Source organism: Zingiber officinale, chromosome 5B (assembly GCF_018446385.1).
Source record: "Zingiber officinale cultivar Zhangliang chromosome 5B, Zo_v1.1, whole genome shotgun sequence".
NCBI classification, from domain to species: Eukaryota; Viridiplantae; Streptophyta; class Magnoliopsida; order Zingiberales; family Zingiberaceae; genus Zingiber; species Zingiber officinale.
The window spans coordinates 26,255,391-26,268,786 of NC_055995.1; the positions used below are offsets into that span (position 1 = coordinate 26,255,391).

The 13,396-nt window shown below is 33.8% G+C and overlaps 1 protein-coding gene across 1 annotated transcript; it reads right to left on the reverse strand.

Moving 5' to 3' along the window:
• Positions 1-992: 992 nt before the first annotated feature.
• LOC121984264 lies at positions 993-9,638 on the reverse strand. Its single transcript, XM_042537115.1, has 2 exons — positions 9,335-9,638; positions 993-1,451 (listed from the first exon to the last, which is right to left on the reverse strand). Exons 1-2 carry the CDS (start codon positions 9,507-9,509, stop codon positions 1,165-1,167), a joined length of 462 nt encoding a protein of 153 aa, XP_042393049.1. The 5' UTR covers positions 9,510-9,638; the 3' UTR covers positions 993-1,164.
• Positions 9,639-13,396: the final 3,758 nt, after the last annotated feature.

Here is a 13,396-nt window from a genome sequence, read left to right on the forward strand (position 1 = left end):
TCATATGCTATCGCAAAATCTAATATAGTTTTCCCTTCCTCATTAATGAATTCATTTATTGAATATTTGTCATAATTTTAACGCTTGCTGGCAACCTAACGTAACCCTCCTCCTTTATCCCGACTTGGGATCGGCCATAACCGATCGTCATGGGTGGAGTTTTTATTTTTTTCATTCCATCCGACTATCATTTTTCAACTAAAGTATGATTAACATCATATAAAAAATATATAATTAACAAACAAATTAAATAGTCTACTTCTAATTTCATCATATTCCATCCCCATATATATATATATATATATATATTGCGTTCTATTTGTTGAACTATCCATAGTTTTTTTTAAATTTTTTTTACTCCAGAATTAAGCCAAATAGATTTGTTTTTTTTTTTTTATGATTTAGGGGTTAGGTTATGATGTTCAAATTAAAAAAAAAAATTAAAACTAAAAAAATTTTAGGTGCTTATGGGATGTATATATAATTTAATTAGGATTCGAGTCAGGTATGAATAGGATTCTACTAGATCCACTTCCCTATCCGATTACTTGAATACCTTTATCCTAATTATTTGATTATTTAATCGGATTTTAAAAAATCCCTTCATACATTCTCTATTCAGGTCTGATATCAAATCTTCTATCAAGTTTAAAAGAAATTATTATCCTTATTTTTAAGTCACAATAATTTTACTCTGACGTCAAGACTCCATGTTGATTTTGTACCAAGTCAAAAATATATATATAAATTATTATAATAAAATCTTTTGATAGGAGGGCGAGGATTAATAATCCAACTTACACTAACAAGTCATGAAATGCTAGTTCACTTAACACTCTAAGTTTTAATAAATATATATCCAATTTAATTTACTTGATTTGTAGGTTATTTACCAATTCATTCCCTACAATGAATGTATCGTGGCTTACATGACTTACCCTCTTTGCTAACCTCACTTGCCCAAGTTGCATCTTAGTAGATAAACTAACATCTATCAAAGTTTAACCAGATGGTGAAGTTCCATAAAAATTGTGAAGTTACAGGCTTATAAATAAGAACATTCATTTCTTAATTCTTACAAGGATAATTATAATTCACATACATCTTGTTTTATTGTCTCGCACGGGAATAAGTAGCACATCCTTAATCTCATACAAGAAAATATTATTCAGAGCAATACATTGGAGCTGTAGCAGGCTTATACAGAAACGGTTTTACATTGTGAGAATTCCCTGATGCCAATTTATAGGAAAACTTGATTCCGGAGTGTGCATCTCCCCTTCGAGTGCAATCTTCACTGAAGCTTTTTATAGGCCTTGCCAGACAAGAGACCCAGCGATCACTCTCGGGCATCGTCTCAGCAATTTTATAAATGCCTTTGGCGTTGGTAAAGGCCTGATAGTTGAAAACCTCACCTGACTTTGTTATGCAAAGAACAGCCACTTCGGCACCTGAGAGATGAATGTCATATACCTTATTTAGATTATCTCATGCCTAGTCACGGTGAAGCTCCTTAACAAGATACAATATTTTGTTTTAAGCGACACAGAACATGAACAAACAAGATTGCAGGGAAAATTGGAGAATCAGTTACTGGACAGAAAAACTGACGTTGACATGAATGATATGTCAAGCTAGTGAGCTAGTTCAAACTTATTCATATATATCAATATATACACAAGTGGTATAAGGAAACTTATGCTGGACGATGAACCTAGTGTGAGTGAAACTTCAAATCCACACGATACTCTTCCTCAAACCAGCATGCCTCCCGTCACTTCATTATGCCATCCAAAAGAAAAGAGTAATCAGTCCTTACTAATCTGCGTTATATCAGGAACCATTAAATAAACTGTAGGACTCCTCATTTAAACAGTATAACTATTTTGGAATAAAAAAAACATAAAGACTTCAGAAGAAAGCATACTTTTAACAGATTCCACGCAATGCTTCAAAGCCAGAAACAATACCTTCACCAAGCCTTACCATAACCCAAAAGCAGCCAAATCCAATTCAAACTTCCAAAAGTACATCATAAAAAATCTATGCAGAACCTTCAGTCTCATGAATCCTTGTATAGCTGGTTCAGATCTCCTTACTATTAACAGCACTCATTAATCCATACACAAATCTCTGACCCTTGTTTCCTCCATCAATTTCCAAACCATCTTAGAAGCATTATATGATTAAATACTTCAGATCATCACTAATACCTCTACAATTAAAACAAACATCCACAAAACACACTAACCACAGAATAACCAAATCTAGAAGCAACCAACCTCCATAAGCCACCTTCCAAACAAAATTTTCTACCCTTAGAGAGACCTCTGACACCCAGAGTTCCTTTCAGTAAATCTCAGCATTCCCCACCATCTCCACAAAAGCCTTGTCCCTCAAGTAGTTATAAGCCATCTTTGTATGGACAAAAATACAGCTCATTCCAGTACTTGCCATGCTTCTCTCAGACATTACGAAACTACCTTTCTTCTCCATATTCACTTAAGTAGGCCACCAGGAAATTGCGACAGACCCAATCCAAGGATTGTCCCAAATATTACAGCTCTGCCTATTCCCATTCAGCTTCACCAAATAGCCCCTTAACTCCTACCTACCCAGGAAGAGTTCCCTGACCACCCAGATTGCCATGAATGGAAGAATCCATGCTTCCCCATCAGAATCTTCACCTAAATATAATTCTCATTGTTTAAAAAGGTTAGAAACCTTTTAGAATTACAAACAGACTTCATTAGACTTACATCCCTCACACCATGCTCCCTAGTAGCTTTCCTGTTAATGACCACCTTCTATTGAATCAAAATATATTTTTTTGCTTGCCAAAATATCAAATTAAACTGTCCCCTCGGATGGGTCTAGTGGCTAGCGCATGAGGTGTTGCCACAATGAGGTCTGGGGTTCGAATCTCGGCAATGCCGAGGTAAATACCTCCCTTATGTGCTAGTCACTATTCCAAAGGCTAGTAGCCGCCCGTGATTTACCTCCTCCGTGTTGGCCTTGGAACGGGTTGGCGGGGGCGCTGGGGGCGAGCGTATTCGCCTTTTGCCACAAAAATATTAAATTAAATTCCTTGTATTAGCATGTGATCCCAAAAGAAAATTTTGCATTAGAAGAGAACTAAGTTAATGAATTATAACCATAGCTTATCCACAACACAACTGCTAATGCAATAAGAAGTTAATGAATGTACAGCCATTGAGTTCATAACAGTTACTCAGGAACAACTCTAGCAGGTTGAGAGACATATTTATTCCTCCACAAGATTACCTTATCAGATATCTTATCTGCCAATAAATTCTAATTACTGATAGGTATTCTAGTAGGAGAGATAAAAGTCCCCAAATATTTCAAAGATAGCTTCCCTCCTTAAACTCCAAATGCCTTACTTCTATTAACAGTGGCCTTACAACAGTTTGCAGGAAAAAGACCTCTGAGTCACTCAAGTTTACTCTCTAATCAGTCCTACAAAATGGATCCAAGATAGCCATTACTGACAAACAAGGTTTATGAGCTTCCTTAATAATTAAGTAACAAATAATAAACAAATATAACTATGAAATCTTACTCAACCTACCTGATAAGAAGAAATCTTCTCATCCTCAATGCAGTAATTCAAAATGGCTAAACGTTGCCACACTATAATGAACAAATAAGTGCAAAAGGTTCCGCCTTTTACCAATTCAAATCCTAGAACTCATCTGAATCAACACCATTAAGACTACAGTGGAAAATAGGAAATGCCAAACAAGCTCCAATCTATGAAAATTGAAAATCCATCATCTACATAATAGCCAAGAGTGCATCCTATAAAACTCTATCAAATGTTTTTTCAAGTCAATTTTGATAACACATAATATTGTTGTGTTCATTCCTCCCATCTAGAAAAGCAGTTTGATTCTAAGATATCAAATAACACAAAAGAGCCCTCATCCTGTTAACCAAGTGCTTTCCAAGAATTCTGCATACCTTGTTACATTTTTTTTTTTCTGCAATGAACACAATTCTAATCAACCCCCATAACACAGGCATAGAGGAGGTCCTAAAAAACTCTCTAATCCCAGGTAGCAAATCATCCTTTAAAAGGTTTCAAAATGCAGAAAGAATCCATATTCAAGCCATCAGGTCCTGTCAATCAGACAAGTTAGCGGGTACAAGAATAAGGTGGGCTCCCTAAATGTAGAAGCTGGTGAATCACTGATCAAAAAGTGGATTTTTCAGAGATTCTTCATCAATCTAGTGGTGGGTCAATCATTGATCAAAGAGTAAACAGCCTCCAGGTTAAATGAATTTTGGGATCACTAAATGCTTGAGTATCAAAAAATGAGTTGAATGACAGATACTATTTTGACAAGGTCTTCTTATTGAAGGCTTCTACATATCAGTTCACACATGCATTATTATATATTGTAAGAATATTTCAACACTGGAAGCAGCAAGTTACAGCTTGAAACCCTCCACTTGCTTGATGGAAATGCATATCCAATGCCCTTGGTTATGATTTTCAACCCTTGCTCAGGTAGTTGGTGCTCGTCATAGACAATTGGCAAAGTTACATCAAGCATCAGAATAAGATTCTTTCCACTTGTCCATTATAATTAATTACATAAAAAATATGTTGTCTCTAAACAAGTCTTCCTTTGAGAAATGTGCTTTGATCATCTAAAATAAGTGTAGGAAGGGTGCCCAGCCTTGAAACCATAATCTCTGATAAGATTTTTGAAACAAAGTGAAAGAAAAAGATCAGCCTATAATCAGATAAATATGGACTTTCCAGGATTACTGGTAATGTTATTTAGGTTCTTCTTAGTAGTGTCAGATCAAGGGTAGGAATGATAAGAATTGTCTTTGCCAACACACCTTTATTTTATTTGTAGAACTGCTACTATTCTAAGCCTCAGCGCAATGGTAAAGTTGTTGTCGTGTGACTTAGAAGTCATGGGTTTGAGTCTGGTTGCATACCCCTCATTGGTGGAAGCTTGCTGCCCTTTTGCTACTATTCAAAGCCTACTAATTTTTCAGTTATTATGCTACCTAGCTCATAGTACTGATATATGTGAGGAACTTCTAAAGATAGAAATTTTAATTAGATCCCTGAAATTAAGTTGAAAGTTGTTTTAAAATATAATAATTTAATGAATTGAGTTTATATATATAGAAGTGATATCCTGCGGGACTTAAGATGCGCGCCTGCTTCGTTGGCGGATCGCAACGTCGACGCGGCATGCGGAGCCTATAGGCTGATCAGTCCACAGACCGATCAGGATATGTCCTGATCGGTCCACAGACCGATCAGAAACCTCCCAGACCGATCAGGATATGTCCTGATCGGTCCAGAGGGCATGCCGCGTCGACGTCGCGCACAGTCGCACATCTTAAGTCCCGCAGGATATCACTTCTCATATATATATATATATATATATATATATATATATATATATATATATATATATATATATATATATATCCTACAAAATTTCCATTTTAAATACAATTTAATAGGTGAACTTTGTATAGAACAATCATAATTACTAATATAATATTGGTGGTATAAAATATATTTATTATATATACATGTTAACATTCTACGTTTTTATTTAATATTATTAATGATCATTTATAGATTGCATTAATAAATTTGTCTCCTGTAGATGACACTTGGAAGCAAACTCCACTCGGATAAGGCTGGGTTGTTATTGTTGTTATATACATTGATAGTCATAGAATAGCTTTGCATTCAAATAACTGTTCTGATCTGATACATGATCAATCATTACAAGGCAATTTACATAGGAGAACACCTTGCTTTTTATTTATTTAAAAAAAGTCACCTTAGAGAGCCCAAGTTTCAATGATTGCCTAACCATGCCCTTGAGCTCCTGATCAGTTTAAACTTATTTACACCCAAGAATACAATTGGCATTGCTCTTGATCCGGTGGTAAGGACGGGGGGACCCTCGCTGGCGGAAGGTCAACGACACGTGGGGGTCAAAGGTTAAAGGATTCAACCCCGAGACCCGACCGGCCGAGAATCCCCCGAGCCAAATGAAAGACAACCCGACTAGGGGTCGGGTTTCCGATGCTCAAGGTAAAAAGGTTTCAGGGCCAAGCGGACTGTCCGTTCGGCCGGTGCACAAGGCAACAAAGACAGGCAGGAGCAGGGTCCTATATAAGGACCCCCAGACGTCGACGAAGGTATGCGCGATCCCTTACTGTAGCCACAGTTACGCTGCCTCTCTCATTTCTCGTTGCCTAACTTGAGCGTCGGAGGGCCGCTGCCGGAAAACCCCTCTCGGCTCGGCTTCTTTGCAGGTTTGCCGGAGATCTACACCAACAGTCGGAGACAGCGGAGAGTGTCACGTCCCCCGCGTCCGTCGACTCAGCGCTCAGACAGGATCAGCTCCCAAAGACATTCTGAAGTCAACACATTCGTTGGTAAATAGGGAAAAATTGGGATTTATCTTAGATAAGTTGTCATCATTTACTAAAAAAAACAAATATCAGAACATGACTAGCACAGTTTAGCCATGCTTCATTTAACAACTCTCATTTGTTGTGCTTATCTCTAATTTCCAACTTAAAAAATTCTCATTTTTTTAATAAAATAACTAATATTTAATGTCTTGCTATGTGAACATACAAAAGTTATTTTTAAATGTTTATATTGAAAATTGTATAAAGAAGGAGAAAAAGACATTTATAGAATAATTAAAGAAAGAGAGAGAAAGACAAGAGAACTTATTCAAATAATGTATTAAAGATGAATGTAGTAGAGTACTAGTAAATAATGAGAAAATGAAAGCGTGGTGGAAGAGGTATTTCCATCAACTTTTTAATGAAAGTTCAGATATCAACTTAACTTAGGTAATTTAAGTCGGTTAAATGAGTATAGAAATTTAAAATTTTATAATAGAAGTCAAATTTCATAAGTAGAACAAGCTTTAAATGAGATGTAAAATGAAAAACTAATTGGACCAGATAATATTCCGATAGAGAAATGGAAGTGTCTAGGGAAACAAAGTATTGAATGACTTATACATTTATTTAACCTGATATTGAAAAAGAAGAAAATGTCTGACCAATGGAGGGTAAGTACTCTATTTCTCTTATATAAAAACAAAGGAGACGTACAAAATTTTGCAAGCTAGAGGGGTATTAGATTAATGAGTCATACTATGAAACTTTAAAAAAGAGTAATAGAAAAAAAATTAAGGAAGGAGACCATGGTGACCAAAAATCAATTTGGATTCATGCTTGGAAGGTTGACAATATAAGTTATACATCTTCTTAGGCAACTAATTAAAAAATATTGGAAACAAAAATCAGATTTACACATGGTATTTTTTGACTGAGAAAAAACTTATGATACAATCTCAATAGAAATTATATGGAAAATTCTAAAATGGAGAGGTGTAAGTATAACATATATTGAACTAATTAAAGATATGTATGGGGATGTAACGACAAGAGTGAAGATTTTAGACGGCTTAACCGAAGCATATCTCATAAAGATAGGGTTACATCAAGAATCATCTCTAAGTCTCAATTTTTTTACACTAATCATAGACTGGACACATCCCAGATACGATATTGTGATGCATGTTGTTTGCAGATGATATTGTTTTGTTAGATGAGACACGTGAAGAAGTAATGTTAAATTCGAATCTTAGCAAGAAAAACTGAAAGCATAAAGTTTTAGGTTTAGTAAAATAATGACATAATATATGAAATTTAAATTTAGTAACAATAGACGTAATGGGAAAATTATTAAGATAGAAGATGACAAGTTGTCTGGAACTAAGAGCTTTAAGTATTTAGGTTCATTTTTGTAAAAGGATAGAGAGATTGAGAGATATGTTTTATTTGGAACACAATTATGGTTAAAATGAAGGAGAGCGTTGGTGTTCTATGTAATAGTAAAGTATCCTTAAAATTTAAAGAGGAGTTCTACAAAACGATGGTTAGACATGTCATATGAAACTGAATGTTGGTTATGACTTGAGCACATGAGTAGAAGATGAGAGTTGCAGGGATGAGAATGTTAAGATAGATGTGTGGACATACGAGGATAGACATGATAAGAAATAAGAGTATTAGAGATAAAGTCGGGGTTGCATCTATTGAAGAAGAACTTCGAGGGACACGTTTAAGATAGTAAAGACATATACTTAGATGACCAATAAATGCTCCAGTTAGGCGATGTAAAAGTATGACAAATATGCACATCAAACATGGAAGAGGAATATAAAAAAAGACTTGGTTGGCAATAATAAAATAAAATTTATTTAAATATAGATGATGATATAATAGGGGATAAAGCTCAATGGCGTAGAAAGATTCATATAACCGGTCTCACTTTATGGGATAAAGCTTGATTGTTGTTCTTGTCGTAAGGATGTAGATAAGGGAAACAAATGAAAGATGCACATTCTTAATTGATGACATTTAATCTGCAAGAGTAATTGTTATGTGTAAGAACTATCTGAAGATTCAAAAAGCTGTCATCAAGTATATTATCTTTAAATTCGTTTTTAGGCCCCTAGGGTGTAGCGAAGACGGTGGGTGCATGGTATCTCTGGCGTAATGGTCAGGGGTCGATTCTCAGGAACTGACGACCTGGGATTTACCCCGCCATGCACCTATGGCCTGTGTACGGTAGCGGATCTACCTTCTTTTTTTTTTAAATTCGTTTTTAGACTTTTTTAGTTCTGACTTAAATAGTGTTTTGGTTTTGCCTTAATATTGTGCCCCTTAAAGATTACTTTTGAAACATCTTCAAAGCATGAGAAGGTAACGCATTTGATCATCTGATGGACCAATGTTGGCTACCCACTATAACTTCCTAAGCCTTCTTCAGATATAATATCTTTTGTTTTGGAGTATTCAATTTTATTTGGCGAAAAAAGTAGTGAAAAAAAAAGAAAGAATTCTGTTTGCTCCTCTGAGTTTTAGCAAATTTTTGTTGTGGACTCTGTTAACTGCTTAACGTTGAAAGATACAATCACACAAGTTTCTCAAGAAGAAATTATTTGGTCGCATCTTCGAGTTTTAAAACAACTATTACTTGCATCCTGATGATTTTTATTCTTTTTATTATTTTGTCTAAATTATTAATATTAATATAATCTTTAAATATTTTATTCCCTCGTGTATTAATATTACAGTTGCTGATGCCCTAATCTTCTCAAGGATTTTTGAATTAAAAAACCAAATCTTGATCTGAATTATGGCTAATACTTACTGTGAACAACAAAGGAAATTGGGCATCCAACAGGAACAGCAAGAATATAGAGGATTAGAAGGAAGACGAGAAATCGACCTTTCAATACATGATCCTCGGGTCCGATGGAAGAATCTCCGCACACATCGCAGACCACCTTCCCACGGATTTCGCCCGTCCACGCCTCAGCAGAGCTGCAGAGCAAGAACGCAATGAATACCGTCCCAACCACTCCACCAATCCTCGTCCTCGTCGTCGTCCTCGTCATCATCATCTTCTATGATCCTCGCTGCTTCCGGTTCTCGCTCGGTCGACGGTCAATCGATCGCCCCTCTCCTTGCCCTCCAACCACTCTGAATTGTCTAAACTCCGCAGCGCTAGGAGGAAGTAGCAGCTGACGACACACCGTTTTAGACTCGTCTACATTTTGGGCCGAACGGCCCGACTCCTTACAACCCAGCAACTGACAGTAGCATTAAGTGCTCTTTTATAATTATTGTTTGCCAAAAAATAAAAAACCTCCTCTTCCTAAAATATAATTGCTATTATTTTTTTATTAAAATAAATTATTTAAACATAAATATTTTAGTGAAGGTATTTAGAAGTTTATAATAGTTACATCTTTAATTCTGAAGCCTATTTTTAAATTATTTAATATTTTAAAATGATAAAAAAAATGCAAGAAATTTATTAATATGAAAAGGCATAATTAATTTATTAAAATAGGTAAACTTAAATTTGAAATGCATAATTAATCATCCCGATTTGCCTTGTATAAGGACTCCTACCCACCATATGTCTACAATATATTATATATATCCAAATTATTTTATCACATGTCTTTGAATTCATTCTTTATTTTGAAGACCTATGAGATATTTTTGAGATCGAAATAATTCTCTTCGCCAAAAGAATTATTGAATTTCCATTTGGATAAATTGGCTGATTTGTGTTTGGATGTTAAAAAAAAAAAGAAAATTATAGATTCATTATATTAACAATTTCTTTATTGTAGATCTCATGGATATGGATGGAAATAAATGTAAATATATAGACGCTAAGCGCATGATAAAATAAATCTCAGATCATCAATTTATGAGAATTGACATATCGTTACGTACGTTAGAGATGTCATTAGATGTTAAACACACCTATGATATAATTAAATTTTTCCCCTTCTATTAATCATCAACAAGACAATCACCATTGAAGGATATTCTTGATATCAAACTTATGACTTGTTGATATGTAAGGAAATCCCTCTCTAAAGGCCTACCCAACTAGGCAACTAAGGGCAATAACTATTTTAGATATGCTAAATGAAGACAAATATTTATCCAAGCTATTCTTCCAACATATTAAGCAATTTTGATACTAAAGACTAATTATAAAAAATCTTTGTATTTTTTTTATTTGGAATAATTTAACTCTCACACACAGACACACACACACACACATATATATATATATATATATATATATATATATATATATATATATCTATATATATATAAATTTTTTTACAAAAGTAAAAAAAAAACATGAAAAGAAAATAATGTCATAATCTTTCAATAAAAAAAGGAAATATTTTCTAAAAAGAATTAGTTATAGGAAGAAAAATTAAAAAGAAATAAAACAATTGAATTCACCTGTTGCATGTATTATTTAGATTTTTTTCTTTTACATGAGGTAATAGTACAGCTGAAGGGTATCAAAAAAATCATCTAAATATTTATGATTTAATCTCTAATTATGATATATTTATAGAGATTTTTTTAAATAAAATGAGTAATTATAGGATATTAAATTTTTGAACCGTCCATCATAATTATTTTCCGACTTGTATTGATAGTCCGTAGAAAACTTTTATAGAACTTGATATATTACATCAGATTCGGTATTATCTGACTCATTGTTTGTTATTTAGATTTTTCTCCTACTTTCATTTTATTATGTTACTTTGTTGTCAACTTTTCAAGTGTTTGTCCCCATTCTTTCCCATCGGTTCATCCAACAGATGATCAGGAAGAAGAGAAACCAATTCCTACCTACATCACGTGGATTTCACCTTCATATGCAGACATAAGCTTAGGTGTAGGCAGGCCTATCTGCTAGAATATATTATCCTCGAGCGATAGAGGGATGAATCACACATCTATTTTCTTTACTTTTGTTTGTTTGTTTCTTGACAAATTATTCCCTATCTTTTGCATCAATAGATATACATGTATAAAATTCTTTAGTGTCACGTAGGGGTATATTCATGATTCAAAATTGTCTAGGACGGACTCATATAATAAATTAATTAATTTAAAAATATAAATAAAAAAGTATGTGAATATTAATTTTCAAAAAATATAGAATAAAAGTATTTAATGTTCAATACATTTAAAAAAGTAAAAATATTATTGAAGTTGTGCTCTTCAATTCCTTTTGAATCAAATTCATTAATTATTATTTCATTATCAATTTTTCAACCAACTCTAATTCAATATAGATGACTATAAAATCTATATAAAATTCTTCTTCTATCTTGTTATGAAGAATTATTTTAACCAGTTTCATAGCTAAAAATGCTTATTTCATTGTTGCTGTAGAAACAAAATAAGATAAAACAAGTTAAATTAACCTACCAATTAAATAAATATATTAGATTTAATATATAAGTGAACGATATAGTTATAATGCATAAACTATAACAAATTATGAGAAAAAATTACTTGTCAATCAAATTGTATGTTACTGACTTATTTTTTTCAACTAATCTTTAATATAAATTTAGAAATAGTCGATAAATTTTGAAATCTTTCATAGCCAACAAGATCAAACTTATAGTCATCAAATTGCATTATCAAGTGGTGCAAATCTTGTGCATCGAATCAAGATAATAAAATTTCTCAGTAAGTCGATAAATGTGATTAACATTCAAAAGCGTAAAATTTTCTTTAGGTTCCAAAGCACAATTAAGCTTAATAAGTTTGACTATCTCATCGTTGAATCTACTATTAAGCTTTTTAACTTGAAAGTCTATTGCAACAACAAATACATCAAATCGAAAGGTGCTCAAATGCAATTGAGTCATTTTGTTGACAAGAACGACCTACAACATAATTGAGGTATCTCAATATCAAACTTGGCATAAACTTCTTTCACATAACTAAGTAGAATAACAAATCCTTCTTATCTCAAAGTATGAAGCAAAGTTTTAGTAGTTGAAAGATTATCCAATGTATTTAAAATATTTAGAGATTTCTCTTGAAATGCTCGACAAAGAAGATTTCTTATCTCCATTATCTTTTGCGTTAAGTGTAAGATGAATATGAAATTAAAAGACTCCATTGCAATCAACAAACAACTAGCTTCACCACAGATGGAGTTAAAAGGCCCATAATTATCATGTTTTTTAACACGGTAATCAAAGAATTATACATATCAATCATGCAATAAATTAAGACAAAATTAGAACTCTAATAAGTATTTCCAAGTCATAGTTGATGGTGTCTCTATGTGCATTTTTAAAAATTTATTTTCAAAAAATATGTAGCGGAAGCATAATAATTTCCTAAATTATTATAACACACATCACCCACACAACCACAAGCATACACATGTATAGACATAATCACAAAAAAGTTTCGTTTAGAGATTATACCTGATAGATGACATTTAATGATAATGAGATCAACTAATAACCCTTACAAGGATTATCTCTATTCGTATTCACGTTGAGATACCTTCAAACAACTTCACAAAGCCACAAGCTTTTGTTTAGTACTAGACCAAGGAGGAAAACGACACAATCTGAGAGAGAACCAATAACTTAGTTTGGTGCTTGGTGGCAAGAGCAACCCGACGACACCAAACAAAGAGGGTAGCAACCTCTTGGTTGCTATTTGCAGGTTAAAGGTGGTTGTCCAACGGTTGGAAAGCCTATGGGAGGCAGTTGTTGGTCGGGGGGAAGCAAGTAGCAAGAAGGCGTGAGGTCGGTGGCAGCAAGTGGCACCAATGGTGGCTGGTTGTGTTGGCACAAGAGGTGACAATCCCTTAGGTCGACGGCGATAACAAGAGAGGGAGGGAGAGAGGAGAGAAAACTTAATCCAATTATATTTTTCTCCCATGGAGGGGTTTATATACACCTCCATCAGGAATTGATAAGCAAGA